This window comes from Petaurus breviceps, unplaced genomic scaffold (assembly GCF_028583685.1).
Source record: "Petaurus breviceps papuanus isolate PSGF00001 unplaced genomic scaffold, PetGlider_PUasm1.0 90895, whole genome shotgun sequence".
Classification (NCBI taxonomy): domain Eukaryota; kingdom Metazoa; phylum Chordata; class Mammalia; order Diprotodontia; family Petauridae; genus Petaurus; species Petaurus breviceps.
This window is the reverse complement of record NW_027187372.1, coordinates 3831889-3851494: the sequence shown is the minus strand read 5'-3', so window position 1 is coordinate 3851494 and position 19606 is coordinate 3831889. Positions and strand designations below refer to the sequence as shown.

The following is a 19606-nucleotide window of genomic DNA, read 5'->3' as shown; positions in this document are numbered from 1 at the left end:
CCATGAAAAGTTTATCATATGCAGGAAATCTCATGCTTCAAGGGTTGAATGAGAATTCTCACATTCCCACAAACTTGGATGTCTTCTATAAAAAGAAATATTAATAGAATTGAAGGGAGGGAAAAATTTTTAAAGGAATAATCATTAAAATGATTTGTTTACCTAATGTGAAATGTATAAACCCTATGACAGAGGGTTCACACTACCTCAGAACCTAAAGCACAAGAGGGAAAGGACAATTTTATACATGAATTCTATAAAGTGCCCGATAGGCTGTGGATGCTTAATAAATATCAGCAATATTTACATCTGGAAGATTCTAAACTGCTAATGATTTTCCCTGTAGATATTTATTTATTCATTAGCCATTGGTAAAGCACCTACTTAATCAAACTACCTGCAAGTATACAACAAATAGAAGGAAATGAGCACAACAATTACTGTTTGATAACTCCAAGATCCCTCCTATTGGGCCAAGAACTCACTATTCAACAAAAACTGTTGAGAAAACTGGAAACAGATACAGAAACACATATCAAGATAAGCTCCAAATGGACCTAAAGGGTGACATCATAAGGACATTAGAGGAACATGGAAGAAAACATCTGTCAGATTTGTGAATAGGGAAGGAGTTCATGACCAAATAAGACACAGAAAGGTTCATAGGAGGCGAAATGAACAATTTTGATTACATAAAATTAAAAACGTTTGGTACAAACAAAACCAATGCAGCTAAAATTAGAGAAGAAGGAAACTGGGGTAGAAATCTTAAGGCAAGTTTCTCTGGTTAAAGTCTCATTTCTAAGATACATAGGGAACAGATTCAAATTAATAAGAATAGAAGCCATTCTCCAATTTATAAACAAAGGATATAAATAATAAATAATCAGAGGAAGAAATCCAAGCTATCAGTAACCATAAGGAATAATACTCTTAATCACTAATAGTAGAAAATGCAAATTAAAACAAATGAGGCACCACCTCACAAGCTTCAGATTGGCAAAATTGAACCAAAATTGCAAGCATTGGAGGGGTTGTGAGAAAATAGGTATTTTAATGTACTATTGGTGGAGCTGTGAAAGTGTCTGGACATTTTGAAAGACAATTTGGAACTATACCCAAAAGCTATTACGCTGTGCACTCCCTTTGACCTAGCTATATCACTAAGTCTATACCTCAAAAAGATCAAAGAAAGAGGGGGAAAAAAACTCATATGTACAAAGAAATTTATAACAGTTCTTCTCATAGTGGCAAAGAATTGGAATCCAAGAAATGTCCATCAATTTGGAATGACTGAAGTTATGGTATATGAAGGTGATGGAATACTATTGTACTACAAGAAATTTTCAAGGGAAGGTTTCGGGAAAACCTGAGAAGACTTGAATGAACTGATACAGTGAACTGATGCAAAACTAGGAGAAAAATTTATATGATAAATGATACATTGTTTTAAAAAAAAGCAACTTTGAAAGACTTAGGGAACTCTGATTAACACACTCAACAGTCATAAATCCAAAGGACCCATGATGAAACATCATCCACCTCCAGATTAAGAGCTGATAGAGCACGGGCTGAAACATTTTTTCTTTATTTTCTTTCCTTTTGGGGGTGGGGGGGGTGGGGAAGGTGTCATAGCTAATGGACATTTTTATTCCTTGTTTATACATATCTCTAAAAGGTTTCATCTTTCTTGCCTTCTCAATGGGTTAGGGAGAGGGAAGGAGTGAATTTCAAACTCAAAATAAAATAAAATTTAATTAAAAAAAATAAAGTTGATGTTATGGCCTAAATTGTAGCAGAAACCATAATAAATAATGATAATTAATAATCATAGTTATGTATATAATATAATATATATGATCATGAAAATATTGAAAAGCTTTGGGAAATGAAAAAAACCAGAAGAACAAAAGGTCCACTTTAAACTTCTATATGGATCTCCTACAAGGTAGTTTTCTTAGGCCACTTAACTCTATACATCATCATTCCCTCCAAAGGTCTTTCTTACTGGTTAATGCTTTATCACACACCTGTACATCAGCACACATGGAGGAGGGGGTTCAGCATTCATTGTATCTATCTTCATTATGCCAAAAGCTTTGTTCTGGTCAGCTTTAAAACCCCTAAATTCTTACCTGTCCAGAAGCAGCTCCAGTACTTCTTTAGTGGAGGCAAAACCCCTATAAGTTGACAGGAAGATACTGATATAGGTAAAGTCATTGTCTCCAAAAGCTGTCAACAAGTTCTCCACGAGTTTCTCCAAGGTACCAGCTTTTATGGTCCTGATTTTACATGTCTCATACTGGCTGACGGTATGTCCAGGAGGAAGTTGGTCCCCTTCAACCTATATAATAAATCAAAGAAGATGTATTGGAGAAATAATCCCCAGAATAAAGCTAAAAAACACTGCAACTCATTCAGGATGATGTCAGCTAATAATGATGTCATCCATGTGTATATGTGTGTATATACACATACATATACATGAATATACATATGTATATGTGTACAACTATAAGTATATACATGTATACATACATATGTATGTATACATGTGTATGTCTATGTATATAAAAGTTTCAAGTTTAAAAAGAATTTTTTCCATCATGACACCCCTGAAAGGTAAGCAGTACAAAATTATCCCCATTTTACAGATAAGCAAACTAAGATTCAGAAAGTTAAAATTACCTCCCTAATGTTACCCAGCTATATGAGTTGGAGCAAGAATTAGAATTCAGGTCTCCTTACTCTAGATCCAATGATACTGCTATTCTCCTGTCCTGCATCTCCTAAAAAATAAAATATTAATAACTGACATTGATACAGTGCTATAAATTTTACAGAACACTCTATGCACTTTATTTCATATGATCTTCAACATAATTCTATCTTTGCTTTATGGAAAGGAAATTTGAGGCGCAGAGAGATTTGCATGGACATGCAGTTAATAAGTGCCAGTGTGGTATTGTAAGTCCAGCACTTTCTAGTAAAACAACTAGAACAACATTATTATTTTTATAGGATCTGAGAAGTTTAGATCTAAAAGAGACTTGGAAATAATGTAGTCTAACTCTCTTGTTTTACATATTAAAATCTGAAGCCTGGAGATGTCACGTGATTTTGCCTAAGCCCACAGTCAACTAACATACAATAGTTTCACACGAAGGAACCCTCTGTATGTTTTTGCAGTCTGCTTTCTTTTGCCTTTCTGTCTCTCTTTCCCCCTTTCTAGTATTACAGGTATTACTTCGGAACCAGGCCACTGGCTACTTTACCTCTCTCCTCATGTGTTGGGCTGGGTTGCTGGCATGCTTTGTCAGGGTGGCTTCTGAAGGATTTCTAGGAACCTGACTGACTGCCATTCCCTATGATTGCCAAATGCCATCTAGTTCCTCCTTTCCTGCTGTTCTTCCAATGACATGCTCACATGGAATGTTGACAAAAATCATTCTTGGAGACAACTTCATTTCAGATATCTTTCTTGAAAAAGACTAGTCCTCTCCTTTCCCAAGAAGGAATGCTGAGCATCCTAAGATCATTCAGAGCCTTGACCTGAGATCTTTTCATCCATGAGTCTCAAAGCCCATTAAAATTATGTATTTTCAGTTAATCAGCAACTTCTACTCTTATCTACTGGGTGAACATCACTGGGTTTAACTCAGAAAGACATGGGGATGTGAGTCCTCTTTTCTAAGTATATGTAAATTCAAAGAAAATAAAGCAATAGAAGAAAGTAATATCAATAGGTTTATTCTATAAAAACAAACAGATGAACACCTATGGACTGGGGACATAGATTTTAGCAGACTAACTTCTATTGCATACAGCTTAAAAGAAAAAAAGTATAGTACGATTAGAGGAGGAAGGCAGAGAATATCAGGCAAATATGTGTGTATACATATATATGTATATATACACACATACACACATATGTGTGTATACACATATATGTATTATACATACACACAATATGCCTTCTTTTACATGAATGTCTCTGAAATTTACATTTAGATCAAATTTTCAAAAACTGAATTATATTTGACTTGTACTCAGGAACTGCTCCTTCAAATGTAACCCTATGATGAATGCTTTCTCAAAGCAGGCAACTCTGGTACCAAGTCAGGAATCATTTCATGGTTTTTGGGTTGCAAGTTGAATTTCTAATTTGAATTTTCTTCAGTCAAAGTATGCTAGTGTATGCAAATCAAGGTAAGATGCAAAGAAAAGTGAGAACTGAGTCTGTAAATGAAGAAATGTTGGTCATTAAAATTCTGTACATTCTCTTTATTAGGCTTTTTAGAATGGAAGCAAGCATAAGAAAATTAGCTGATTTTATATAAATTGTGGCAACTAGTAGTAGCTACTAGTTTTTAAGGGAAGCTGGAATAAGTTGGCATCATGATGCCAAACTACAGGGATTAAACAACACTAAAATTCTAACAGCAGGATTTGTAACTTCAAAGTTGGCTTTCTTTCCTGATCTCATTTCTGAAAAGTGTTTTCCGTAGTGTGGTCTTGTGGTTGGAGAAAATGCTGGACATTCTTTATGGCTTATGGAAACCTCTTGAAACCAAAAGGAGTCAAAGCATGACCTAACTTAGCCTTTCTGGGCTTAAAATGTTATCAAATGGTAACAATAACATGCATCAAATAAAGAATAATTTTTTTAATTATGCAGTGAATCAATATACTGCACATAAATGCTCTTTTGTCATTTTCCCTTTTTTTTATTTTAAGAGAGGCCAGTCTATTCTAAAAAAAGTAGCTTTCATTTTTGGTTTTAGTTCACACACACACACACACACACACACACACACACACACTGTTTGAACTGGGGTGATGGTCTTTCTTCATCTTTCAGTTCAGAAGTAGATGGTTTATGTTTTCTATTAAAAAACCTACCCCAAACAGTTACCAGGATGGATAACACTCAGCTGCCATAGGCAGTTCTCAGCAAAAGTAAACTACGATGTTAACCACAATAACAAAAGAAATGTCTGAACTTTAGGAGATTTTTCACAGTCCTATTCAAAAGCTGCCCCTTATCCTGTTACAATTTCAGGGCCCTCCAAATTGCTAGATCATCTTATACTTTGATGTCACTGGTTTCAGCCAAATGTTTAAATTCTAATCTCAAACTAAATCCTCCATTCTTGAATTTAATGACTATTTAAAAAGACTTTTTTCAGTGGAAATAAATGTGGCCAAAAGACTCAAACAGAGGGGGAAAAATGCTTGTCAAAGAACATGATGAAGTGGGTCCCTTTCTCTGCCAGAAAGTGGACTTGGCAGGAAGCAAAGGTTCTCCCTGAAGAGTGGAATTATTTTACTCATTAATCCAGTCACTTCCTTTCATTTCTCCTTTTACCCTGAAAAATAATCATTTGCATGCCTGACTCTGGGCAAGTTCCTTTAACTTCTTTTGTTCCTCAGTTTCTTCATCTGTAAATGGGGAACAATAGTGCTTATATGAGAAAATAGAATGTAAAGTCCTTTGAGGTCTAGAGTTGGAAATCATTTATATAAATGCAAAGAATTAGCATCGTCACCCTATAAATAGTAGAATAATAAGAATCACTCTGGTGCCTAGAAGAATTTTTTACAAAGATTGATAAAGTATGTGGGAGTGTCAATATATTTCTGTATTTTTCATTTCTTCAGACAAGCTCAGCCTCTGATTCTCTTATAGTTAACAGGAAAAGAGCAATGTTTTGAAGATGAACAAGTATTTCCCAGCATTCAAATATGATACATATTTTAAAAGACTGTAACTACCATCTTACTTCTACAAGTTTTGATATTCAAGTACAATTAACTGAGAGAAAACACCCAGAATGTCCTTTAATTCTAATGTGCCTATGGCCAGACTGGCAAAAATAAAACTTGGAAGTTTAAATTTTTAATTTTGTCAGCAAAATATTGAACTACTATAAACCATTTTAAAGGACCTTTAGAGCCTATTTTTATTTGTAATATTTCAACAACTCTCCCCTGAAGTTTAAAAGGGAAGGAGGGGAAAAGTCTTTGGCAGGCTAGTTTTTAATAACAGACTTACAGAGTAAGATGTTGTGGGCTGAGCTTGCCCCATGGGTTACCGTACGACAGGAAACAGCTCAATCTGGATTTAATCAGAGACCTTTGCTTTGCTAACATGATCCTGATATGAAGGCCACAAAAGAACTACATTTTTGTTTCTTGACCATTTTTCAGCCATTCAAATCCAGTTTCTCATTTAAAAAAATGTATCAAAATCTTCCAAGGTAAATGATTAATGCACTAGTATTCCTCTTATTATCTATTTGAACATTGGTATGAATGACAGGGAAGGAGAAGGAAGAAAGATAAGAAGTTGTGCCATCTTTCAGTTCTCAAGCATGACCTGGGAAAAGACATTCATAATCAGAAAAAAAATCTCATATTCCTATAATCTGACAATGACTTCCTCTAATCAAAAAGATATGGTAATTGATATTTTAAGAGGAAATTTAATAAGCTTCCTTTGATTACCATTTATGGGGGGGATCCTAAATTCCAGCCAGTACAGTTCTTCTTCCCTTTATTAAGGCAGACAGGCAGAAGAGTGGTTAGGATACTGGACCTACACAGAAAGTTGCTGTTCAGTCATTTCTCAGTCATGTCTGACTCTTCATGAGCCCAATTTGGGGTTTTCTTGGCAGAGATACTGGAGCAGTTTGCCATTTCCTTCTCTAGCACATTTTACAGTCAGGGAGCTAAGGCAAACAGGGTGAAGTGACTTGCCCAGGGTCAGACATCTAGTAAGTATCTGAGGCCAGACTTGAACCAGATAAGTCCTGATTCCAAGCCCAGTACTCTATCCACTCTGCCACCTAACTGCCCCAAAATTAGTAGAGTATGGTTTCAACCTATCAACCTCTGGGTTATGGGCCCAGTAGGCTTTCACTGCATTAAAATCTTGACTCAGACACTTAATAGCTATGAGATCATGGAAATGGGAGTTAAGTATTATCTGCCTCACTTTCCTTATCTGTAAAATGCAGATCATAGCATCTACTTCCCAGGGTTTGTATGAAAATTAAATGAGATAATATTTGTAAAGTTCTCTGTAAATATTAAAGTTCTATACAAATGCTAGTTCAAAAAAAAAGACATTGGTCAGGTCAAGCCAAGCCAAGCCAATAATGAGTGCTATTTGGGGCATGACTACTTAAATAGCCTAACATTCAAGTTCAGGTTTTTTAAAGCTATATTAAAAAAAAGCATTGGATGTTATTATTGCCATCTCCACAAAGGGTGAATTTCCAAGTCTGTTTAGCCCAAAATGGAGAAAAATCTGAAAGAAATATTAGGTATTCAAGAACCCTTAAGGTCACTGCCAAATTAAAGCCTGATCATCCCTCCACATCACTCAAGCATCTTTTATAGAGTTTAAATCTCTCCATCCAAAGGCATTATTTACCTTCTGAGAAAGAAGTGTTCAAAGTGGCATTGAATGGAATGATGGCAAAGCCTGTATGTGCAAATCCAGATAAACAGGAAACATTTCCCAGAGAGAAACTAAGTCTGCATATACACACAAAAACCATTGTTATTTGGTACCTCTTCTATTCACAGCACTGTGCTACCATGAGTGAGGTCCAAGAAACCCTGCTGTAATCCTAGTTCCATCAATGGAACATTTGCTCTTTGCCCAGTAGATGTTCAATTTTTCACCACATTTGTATCCTTACAGGGAAACCCACTATTGTACATGGATGACCAATGGACTTTGACCTTTAAGACGGTATCATTTCCAAAAATGCACAATGCTGCCAACAGTGAAATGGAATTCAGTCGAGTTTCTTCTGTTAGCACACAAGTGTTTTCATGGAAGATGTCATAGGATCTTCAATAAAAATATACAGAACTGTGTATTCTCATATTGAGGATCCCATGTCAGGGCTCCCCAAAGCTCGCTATAGAAATTAGGCTCTGGTCTCCAGTGGGTTCCTAGTGTCTGCAAGTCCCCTAGAACAGGGAGTTTTGTTATCTAACCCTGCCCCCTGAAAACTTCTAGGTATTGACTCTGATTTCTTATTTTGTCATAAATATGTAACAGTTTCATCCATTCTTGTCTGACCCAGGTCCCCATCTCCTTCATAATGACAAATGCTAGGGTTTCAAAAGGCTTACTTGACTTCCATGCATTGATTCAAGAATGAAAAGGACTTTGTGGAAAGAACTTGCTGATTAAAAAAAAATAACTTTATTCAATGATTAGGGTAGACAGAACATGCAGTAGGACAAATCCTAAATTCAATCTCCATACTTATTACTGACTTCTTACATGACACAGAGGAAGCCTTACACTTAGGTTCAAAAACACACCTTCACAAGTACAAGATGGGGGGGACTTAAAATCATTCCATAAAATAAAATATTAAATGATGTTTTAAAATCACTCCATAAGGATCAGCTGAAGGAAATGAGGATGCTCATGTTGGAAACAGAGAAGACCTTTTTGTAAGTTGTAGTAGGGTGGGGATGGTGTCAGTCTTCAAGTACTTTAAGAGATGTCACATGGAAGAAAAAGTGGTTTTTGTAAAACTTGTTCTGTTTGGGCCTAGAAGGCAAAACTAGGAGCAATGAGGAGAAGTTGGAAAGAAGCAAATTCAAGCTGGTTTATGGGTAAAAACTTCCTAATTAACTACTAGAGCTGGCCAGCAATAGAATAGGGAAGGAAGAAAACAAGCATTTATTAAGAACTGAAGAAGCACCTGACAGATATTGTCTCCTTTGATCCTCATAACAGCACTGGGAAGTAGATGTTACAATTACCTTCATTTTACAGATAAGGAAACTGAGGTAAACAGAGGTGGTGACATGCTGAGTCACACAGCTAGTGAGCGTCTGAGGTCAGATTTTAATTCAAGTCTTCTTAACACCAAGCCCAGTGCTCCCTTCTTGGAGTTCTTCAAACAAAGGCTCCCACGGATCCTTCCCCTGAATGGCCAGTTCCTCCCAGTGCCACAGAAATCATAACTCCAAATGGTAGAAACATCCCTAGACTGCATAGCCCCATGACAGTATTCTGTGCTACAATATGGTGCAGCCCTAGTGGAGGTGCAGAGGAAACTTGTTTGGGCTTCTACCTCACCCTTATACTAGCTTCAGTGTCATGGAGATCCCAACACCAAATGGGAGAAATTTTCTCAGGTTCTGATAGCCAGGTGGTGGTGCTCTGTGCTACTGGGCCATAGGACTGAAGAACAGAAAGAACAAGGCAGAACATATGTCTAGGGGGCAGAGTCAAGATGGTGGAGTACAAACAGGACTTCTGAGGGGCTCCGGCTCCCACCTCCTCCAAATCACGTAAAAGCTGATTCTAAACAAAGCTTTGGAGTTACAGAACCCACAAAATGACACAGAGAAGCTAACTTCCTGCTGAGGACAGCTTGGCAAACCGGCAGGAGGTGACCAGTACAGTGCCATGGGAGCCGACCCCAGTCCTGCTCGAGCTGGGAGGTTTTGGCCTCAGGGCGGGCCTGACCAGCCACCAGCTGGAGGGACTTCAGATCACCCGCAGCTATGGTAGTTTCCAGAATTATCAACCCATAGATGCCAAGGTCAACGTGAGAGGTCTGAAGTGTGGACTTTGGGATCCGGTAGTTCAGGAGTGAGGTCGGCCTTTGCCCCCAGGGCAAAAAGTGGCTCAGGGGCCACATGGCAGATTCAGCTCCTGGCCTGCAGATTGTAGGAGGACCAAGCAACCAGTCTTAGGGGTAATCACTCTTGCCTTAACCTGCTTGGATCTGGATTGCTGTCTAGGGTGGAAGTCCTAGGGTGTGTGACCAGCTTGCCAGAGCATGTGGAGACTTCAGAGAGGGCACCCAACTAATACCTTTGGCAGGTGAGAAAACCCCAGCGTTTGGGACAAAAGCTCCCTTGTCTGATGGCAGAGTCCTACTGTGGCAAAAAGCCCAAAAGTCAAGTAATTGAGTGGAAACATGAGCAGGGAAAGGAAGCAAAGCAAAGAAAGCAATGCAACTCTACACTCCTATTTTGGGGACGAAAAGGATCAAAGCATGGAACAGGAAGGAAGACAGTGAAGTCAGAACTCCTGCACCAAAAGATTCCAAGAAAAATACGAGCTGGTTACAGGCCATAGAGGACCTTAAGAAGCAGACAAGAGAAGTGGAGGAAAAATTGGGAAGAGAAATAAGAACAATGCAAGAAAATTATGAAATGAGAGTCAAAAACCTGAAGAATATAACACCTTAAAAATAGACTAACCCAAATGGCAAAAGAGGCTCAAAAAGTCAATGAGGAGAAGAATGCCTTAAAAAGTCAAATTTGCCAGATGGAAAAAGAATCTCAAGAGCTCACTGAAGAGAATCATTCCTTCAGAATTAAATTGGAGCAAATGGAAGCTAATGACTTTATGAGAAATCAAGATACTATTAAACAGATCCAAACAAATAAAAGAACAGAAGGCAATGTGAAATATCTCATCGGGAAAACTACTGACCTGGAAAATAGATCCAGGAGAGATAATTTAAAAATTACTGGACTACCTGAAAGCCATGATCAAAAAAAGAACCTAGAAATCATCCTTCAAGAAATTCCCAAGGAAAAATTGTCCTGATGTTTTAGAACCAGAGGGCAAAATAGAGGTTGAAAGAATCCACCAATCACCTTCTGAAAAAGATCCCAAAAAGAAAACTCCTAGGAACATTACAGCCAGGTTCCAGAATTCCTGGATCAAGGAGAAAATACTACAAGCAGCCAGGAAGAAACAATTTGAATATTGTGGAAACACAATCAGGATAACCCAGGATCTGGCAGCTTCTACACTGAGGGATCAAAGGGCTTGGAATGTGATATTCCAGAGGTCAAAGGAGCTGGGATTAAAACCAAGAGTCACCTACCCAGCAAAACTGAGTATCATGTTTCAGGGGAAAATATGGTCATTCCATGGAATAGAGGATAGAAGAATAGAATAAGTGGGAGGTGGGATAGGAGGGAGGGAAATATAGTCAGTCTTTTACAATATATCCACTATGGAAATGTTTTGCATAGCTACACACGTACAACTTATAATTTGCTTCTCTTTCCAGTAAGGGTGGGTGACAAGGGGAGGAAGGGAATGAATCTGGAATTCAAAGCTTTAAAATCAAATGTGTCATATATCTACATTATTATTATTAATACTATTTTACATGTAACTGAGAAATAAGATATACAGGCACTGGGGCATAAAGATCCACTGTGCCCTACTGGAAAGTCGGAGGCAGTATGGGAGAAGATATGGAAGAGAGCAGATTGGAGGGGGGGATATCCAGTGGGATAGCTATTTTGGGGTGGTGGGTAGGGGAAAAATGGGGAGAAAATTTGTAACTCAAAATCTTGCAGAAATGAAAGATGTAAACTAGAAGTTAATAAAGCATCTGATTTTTTTTAAAAAAAAGAACATATGTCTGGGCTTATAAGAGTTCAACTCTACCCTCTACCCCCTAACTCCTCCCTTCTCCCAGTACCAGAAAGACCCAAAATCCAAATGGAAAAAATTTGCTCAGGTTGTGAGAGCTGCCATAGGATTTCTCTGAACTACTAGATCAAAGAACTGAGAAAAGAAAGAAGGAGTAGGGGCAGAACAACAGAGGAAGAGCCCAGAATCCAGGCAATGTCAGTTCTGCTCTTCCAGAAGTGACTTGGGACAGAGACCTTGGCTAGTGAATGGTTAATTGCCCATTTGGGAAGAGGCTAAGAGGCTTTCTAGCCCCTAGGGAAATAGCCATCAAAAGAAAGAGACTCAGGGTGGTCAGGTAGCACAGCGAGTAAGAGCACCGGCTCCAGTGTTGAGAAGACCTGGAGATCGAATCCCAGGCTCAGACACTTAGCACCCACCCAGAAACACCTGGCTGTGTAACCTTGAGCAAGTTACTTAACCCCAATTGCTTAGGGGCGGCCAGGTGGCTCAGCGAGTAAGAGCACCGGCTCCAGTGTCGGGATGACCTGGCCTGGATCAAATCCGGGCTCAGATACTCAGCACCACACCCAGAAATAACTGGCCGTGTAACCTTGAGCAAGTTACTTAACCCCTATTGCTTAAAAAAAAAAAGAGAGACTCAGAAAGTGAGAATAGGGGAAAATGGGTGGGGGGCATAGAGAATGAAATGATCAAAGATCTCAAGAGGAAGAAAACTGAAAGACCTTGAGCATAAGCAGATAAATCATCATGGAAGACATCAGCAAAAGGAAATATGTTCTCCAGGTCTAATAAGAGAGTTTAGGCATTTATGAATCAATACTACAAAACAAAGGAAAAGATAAAGCAGAGGACCCTATGAATTTTTTGACGAGGGTATGGAACCATAGCATGGTATTCCAAAATGACTTAAAAGTGAAATAAGACATTTGAGAGCAATTTACAACCTCCACAGTAGAACTAACTGGCAGAATAGGAAAACTTGAATCCATGGTTGCAAGTCTTACCAAAAAAAAAAAAAAGAGAGAGAATAACTGGTTGATAATGCAAATATATAAAATTGAAAGGTCAATCTCAAAGAAAAGCAAAAGGCAATACCATTGAAAGAAAGATTGTTTTCCATATAAGCAAAACATATAATGATCTTGAAGCTAGGATGCATAGAGTCAACTTAAAAATTATAGGTCTCCTAGAAGAACATGAGAAGTGAAAAAAATCTGAACACTATAATGTAAGAAATAATAAGAGGGGTGGCCAGGTAGCACAGCGAGTAAGAGCACTGGCTCCAATGTCGGGATGACCTGGGGATCGAATCTGGGATCAGATACTTAGCACCACACCCAGAAATAACTGGCTATGTAACCTTGAGCAAGTTACTTAACCCCGATTGCTTAAAAAAAAAAAAAGAAATAATAAAAGAAAACTGCCCAGAACTTCTGAAGACAAAAAATAAAGTGCCAGTTGAAAGAATCTATAGATCAGCTCCAGGAAGAAAAAAGGAAAAAAAAAAACCAAGGCTATGAACTCCAGGACAAATAGTAAAGTAGTTACATTTAATAATTCTATTGAATATGTGAGATACCTTCATCAAGCCAAAGTTTAACACTGAAGGGAAAATAAAAGAACTCTGATGCAGAAGAAAGTCTACAGGAGAATGGGACAGAAGCTCAAAGTAATACTTTAAAAGGGGAGAAAGAAAGAAACCTTGTTTTCATGGGGGATGGGAGGGGAAGCTGCCAATGATGAATGCTCCTATGGGTGAAGAAACACATTTTATAAAGAGAGATGGGGGCTTTACTATGGTATTATCTGCAGGAGCTTAGAGGTACTACTCATACTGGCTCAGAAAAAAGAGGAATTGTTAGGGTGGGTAGGTGGCACAATGAATAGAACACTGGCCCTGGAGTCAGGAGGACCTGAGTTCAAACTCAACTGCAGACACTAGACACATTTAGCTGTGTGACCTTGGGCAAGTCACTTAACCCCAATTGCCCTGCCTTCCCCCCTCCAAAAAGCGCAAAAAAAACCAAACAAACAAAAAACGAATTAGAGCTCTGAGAGGCAACTGACACCCAGAAGAGTTGAGAGGAAATGGACTCAGGGATGAGATATTTGAGACAAAAAAAGGGGGAAATGACTAAAGGGAGGACACAGGTCAATAATATAACACAGAATCATAGACAATGGAAGGATCCTATAAAAGGGCAATATGTTCTCTATCACCTATTAGAAATTGCTATTTTTTCTAAGACTGAAGCATAACAACAACAACAACAAAAGGAGGACCTGGGGCAATGTCTATAAGGCAATAACAGAAATTTTCTAGAAAAGAAAACCCAAAATAGATACCTCAAAAATTTTAATTTCATGAGGAATATGGAGAATAATGACTAAATAAGTAAAAGGGTCATAAACTAAAGAATAAATGTCTAGAATAGAAAAAAAAAGGAAGATAAATAATGGAGAGAATGCAAGAATTTTTTTTTATAAAGGCACAGACACATATAACATATCAAATTGCTTGCCTTCTCAGGGAGGGGGAACAGAGAATGAGGGAAGAGAAGAATTTGGAACTTAAGTTTTTTTTAAATGAATCGTTTTTACATGTAATTGGGAAAAATAAAATATTTTTAAAAATAAAAAGGTGCAGAAAATAAAATTTTAAAAACTAACAAACAAAACAAATTTCATGTGGGAAAGAGAGGAACATTCTATTTGACTATTTATTTAACTGAGAGGGGAAAAAAGAGGGAAAAAAATAACCAAATAAAAGCAAGAAAAAAAAAGGAACTAATAAGCAAAACTCCAAAACCAGAAAAAGGAGTAACAAATGGGAGAGTAGGGGATTTGAGTTTAAAGTGAGGAGGGTTGGTGAAAATAGGGTCACCTTAAAAAAGAGTAAGCTGAAATAACTGAACTTACTGTATTTACAGTGGAAGAGGGGAAAAATCATAACTTGGGAACAAACTCAATATTAGAGACAGAGAGTTTGAAAGAATCAGCTCCGGGAAGAAAAAGAAAAAAACTAAGGCTATGAACTTAGAGGTCTTTTTAAAAAAGTATTGGTTGGATGAGCTGATTGTTTTCTCTTTTTTATTGTCTGAAAAAATACCATTTCTTATATGGCATGGCCCTCTGGGAGGGGGAGGATGAGGGATATTAGGGAAAACTACCATTGTGTAAAAAACAAAATACTTCAATAAAAAATTATTTGAAAAATCAATACTCAGTGTGAATAAAGCCCATATCAAAAAGAAATCACCTCACAACCTGTGAGCTGCTGTATGACCTCATAATATTCAGTATGAATGAAGCCCACTCTACAAAGAAATGGCCCCAAAACATGTAAGCTTTCCCAAAACATCTTAAATTCCACAGACAGCTCCACAGGGCTCTATCTTTCAGTTGCCCAGTGAAAATGACAGGTTCACCTCCCCCTTACCTTTGGGGATAGAAGAAGAAATGGAATGAAATTTCCTAATACCTTCAACTCAAATTTTACCATTTTAATCTGTGCCTGACCAACCACATGGGTATTTCTGGTTATGCCATAAAGAGAACATTCTCATCTTTTTCCCTATCATAGAAACAGCTCATTTTTCCACAAGGAAAACATTCTGTTCTTATTGTTATCAACCATTAATCCATATTTCAAATATAAAACTAGAGACTTTTTATTAAAATGGCAATGAAAGAATATTTCCCTGGACTTCAGAATCCAGTAATCTCTTTTTGTTGTTCTCTCCCCTACCTCCTTCCCTCACCCCTGCCAAACAACTCATCTTTAAATTCTATCCATGCAAACAAAATTTTTGGCAATGACTTAAAATTCATTTTAACAGATGGCCCTTCTTTGCCATCTCCTCACATTTCCTATGCTCCTGACATAATCATAACCTCTCCTTTTTCCCCACCTACCAAACAACCATGACCTCTACTCCTTGGCCTCCTAACTCTGCTAAATTAGCTTTTTACTCATCTGGTTGGGGACCAGAACCTCATGCCACTCCCTGGACATCTCTACACTGTGCTGCTCAAAGTAAACTTCCCCCTCCCACTTTTATTTTTTGTCTTCCCTATTAGAATATAAGCTTCTTGAAGGCAGGGACTGTCTTACTTGCTTGCATTTGTATCCTCAGCACCTGATACTGTCTCTGGCACATTGGAAGTACTTAATAAATACTCCATCTATATTATAGACAGACAGACAGATAGATAGATAGATAGATAGATAGATAGATAGATAGATAGATAGATAGATAGATAGATAGATAGATGATAGATAGATGGACAGAGATATAAACTTGTGAATGACACAAAGCCAGGAGGGGAAGCTAACACCAAATGAATGATAGAATCAGGATTCAGAAAGTCTCAGAAGGCTAAAATATTATATTGAATCTACTAAGGTTTATTAAATGTATAATCTTAAATTTGTGGTTTAAAAAACTTCAAAAATATAACATAGGAGAAGTGTATGTACACAGACAGCAAATGTATGGAAATGATCTGGTAATTTTAGTGGACTGTGAAGTCTATATGAGTAAAAAATGTGATTTGGCAGCCCAAAAACCCAATGTGAGCAGCATGATATATCTGTATTAGAGAAGTGCCAAGATTAGAAGTGATCACCTCTCTCTACTTTATTCTGATCAGCTCATTCACTCCCTGTGTTCAGTTCTGAGCTCTACACTGGTAACCTGGAGAGCATTCAGAGGAAAGGCAACCACAGAGTCCTTTCCAATTCTAGAAACTGCATGACTTTTTGCTGACATAATGTACCAGATCTTCTTTAAACCCATTTCTTTTTTTTTAAAAGCAATTGAGCTTAAGTAACTTGCTCAGGGTTACACAGCCAGTTATTTTGTGTGGGTGTTAAGTATCTGAGGCTGGAATCGATCCCAGGTCTCCCGACTCTGGGGCCAGCGCTCTTACTCACTGTGCCACCTGGCCACCCTAAAACCCATTTCTAAGATGGGCCCAGATGAAGTACATTTCACAAGATGAATTGTGAAGTCCGGGTCTTGAGGGATGTCTTGACAATTGCTCTGTGACTTTGGGCAAGTCTCTTGACTACCTTGGTCCTCAGTGTCCTCATCCATTAAAAATGAGTGGGTTGGAGTAGAGGGTCTTGAGGGTCCCTTAGTCAGCAGCAGAAGTAGAAGGAGAGGGGCGGCCAGGTAGCACAGCGAGTAAGAGCACTGGCTCCAGTGTTGAGAAGACCTGGAGATCGAATCCCAGGCTCAGACACTTAGCACCCACCCAGAAACACCTGGCTGTGTAACCTTGAGCAAGTTACTTAACCCCAATTGCTTAGGGGCAGCCAGGTGGCTCAGCGAGTAAGAGCACTGGCTCCAGTGTTGGGATGACCTTGATCAAATCCGGGCTCAGATACTCAGCACCACACCCAGAAATAACTGGCCATGTAACCTTGAGCAAGTTACTTAACCCCGATTGCTTTAAAAAAAAAAAAGTAGAAGAGACCGTTTTATTCCATGAGTCTGGTTCCCAGGACCAAGCTCAGGATTACCCTCTGACTGTGTTTTCACTTGGTTTCTAAGTTATTGTTCTATTGTTCTCTTGTCCTCTTACTCACCAAGCCAAGTCTTTGCTCTAGTCTAAAGATACTCACCCTCTCCTTTGTAACAAGGATGGGAGTCATACAAAAGGGGAAAAGACCTATTTGTACAAAAATACTTATAGCAGCTCTTTTAGTGATGGCAAAGAATTGGAAATTGAGGAAATGCCAATCAGTTGATCTGGCTGAACAAACTGTGGTATATGACTGTGATGGAATACTACTATGCTAGAAGAAATGAGGAGCATGAGGGTTTCAGGAAAACCTGGGAACCCTTAAATGAACTCATGCAAAGTGAAGTGAGCAGAACCATAAGAATAATGTACACTTTAACAGAAACAGTATAAAGATGACCAACTGTGAAAGACTTAACTACTCTGATCAAGATAATGATCCAAGACAATTTCAAAGGACCCATAATGAAAAATGTTATCCACCTCTAGAGAAAGAACTGATGAACTAGAATGCAGATTGAAGCATCCTTTTTTACTTTCTTTTTCTCTTTTTTTGTCTGTTTTCTTTTGCAACAATTATGTTTTGCACTGAATAGTAGTTTGGACTAGATGATCTTAGGTTATAGGATTCACATGAATAATCAATATCAAACTACTTGTCTTTTCAAGGAGGGTAGAGGGTCTGGGGGGGGGGAATTTAGAATTCTAAATTTAAAAATGAATGTTAGAAAATCTTTACATGTAATTGGGAAATATTTAATGAAATAAAATATATTTTAAAAAATAAGAATAAGGAATGAAAATAGACTGACAATCTGATTGTAGGACAAAGCTATAAATCTTGACAGGATGAAGAAGCAGACTGTGAAACAATGACATATGTCTTTAAAGAAATAGAAAGGGGGTTACTAGGTGGCGCAGTGAGTAAAGCACCAGCCCGGAGTCAGGAGGACCCAAGTTTGGTTCCAGCCTCAGACACTTAACACCCACACACAAAAAAAATACTAACCGTGTAACCTTGGGCAAGTTGCTTAACCCCAAGTGCCCTCCAAAAGGCAAAAAAAAAAAAAAAATAAGAAAGAAAAAGGGGCAGCTAGGTGGTTCAGTGAATAGAGCACTAGCCCTGAAATCAGGAGGACCTGAGTTTAAATCTGATCTCAGACACTTAACACTTACTAGCCATGTGACCTTGGGCAAGTCACTTAACCCCAACTGCCCTGCCTTCCCCCCTCCAAAAAGCAAAAAAGAAAAGAAAGAGGAAAAAAAGAGGAAATGTTAATTCGAAAAGTCCAATTCTAAATGAATAGAAACTAAGAAAAAATAACCATTTTTCTTTATAGTAATCAACATGTTAAACACACATGTAAAAGGTTGGGTTGCCAATTACAAAGAAAGATCCATCTTTCATATCAATCAGATAAATAATACTTATTGATCACATATTGTTTACATAGTCCTATATTACTCTGGATCTGTGTATGTAACAGAAATAGTATACAGAGTTGAAGTTCTTGAAAAACCTAATGACAGCACTTCAGTTGAGAGTGCATTTTCACTTAGCACATACATGGATTGTCTAAAGTTTGGTATACATACATTAAGTAGGTATTCAATACATACTTGCAAAAATAAACAAGGATTTCATAGAGGGAATTCCTACACTGAATAGTAGTTTAGACTAGATGATCTTGGGTTATACCATCACAAAATCTCAGAACTAGCAGGAAGCTTAATACCCATTTAGACCAATCCATATCTGAAAGAGAATCCCCTTTCTAATATCCCAACAAGTGGTCATCTAGCCTTTGCTTAAAGACCTACAGTGAAGGGAAACTGGCTACTTCTCAGAACAGCCCATTGCTCTTTTGAATAGCTTTAATTGTTCTAAAGTTTCTCATTAGAAGTTCAAATTTGATTCTCTGTGATACCTATATTTTTAACTATAAGATTCTATGATAGTGAATGTAGTAGTTTGGTCTAGAAAGTACCAAAGAGAAGAATGAGTACAAAAATTCTAAATTCAATTCAATCAATTTATTTAGTGCTTTCTATGTGTCCTAGTGAAAGAGGAAGAGAGACTAGAGCTAAGAAATTGTTGCAGCATTCCACATTCAAATTGATGAGACTCTGGATTTGAGTCATTTCAATTCTATCATCTAATTCAATTCAACTCAATAAACATTTATTAAGCATCCATTGAACACAAAACATTGTTTTAGGCATTAGAGATACCAAGACAAAAGCAAACAAATAACATAAGCCTTGTCAAAAAGTTGACCATTAACAGGGGATATATGTCTCACACAAATTTAATACATGGCATCATATAATAGAGACAGAGGATTATAGTTCACATGGGGCTTCATTTTATTATCTCAATCAGTTCTCACAATAACATTGTTGGTTCTTTTAATCTTATTATCCCTGTTTTACAGATAACGCTTTAAGAAAATTCAAGGAAGGAGAAAAAACTTTCAACTAGGCAGTGTGTAGTATTGGGAATCAGAGAATACTTCATGGAGACACTGATGCCTGATCTGAGCTTTGAAGGAAAAGTAGTTCTTCCATAGACAAATAAGCAGAAAGAACATTCAAGGACAGGGTGTAGAATGGATAAATGCACAAAGG

At 37.7% G+C, this 19606-nt stretch overlaps 1 protein-coding gene across 4 annotated transcripts in view; it reads right to left on the bottom strand.

The window, feature by feature from the left end:
* RGL1 (ral guanine nucleotide dissociation stimulator like 1) overlaps positions 1–19606 on the bottom strand; it is a 284890-nt gene that overhangs the window by 105847 nt on the left and 159437 nt on the right. For all 4 annotated transcript variants that reach the window (XM_069074410.1, XM_069074408.1, XM_069074409.1 and 1 more), the window contains one exon: positions 2136–2344. In XM_069074410.1, the coding sequence (XP_068930511.1) occupies positions 2136–2344 (209 nt within the window). The remainder of the gene's footprint in view (positions 1–2135; positions 2345–19606) is intronic.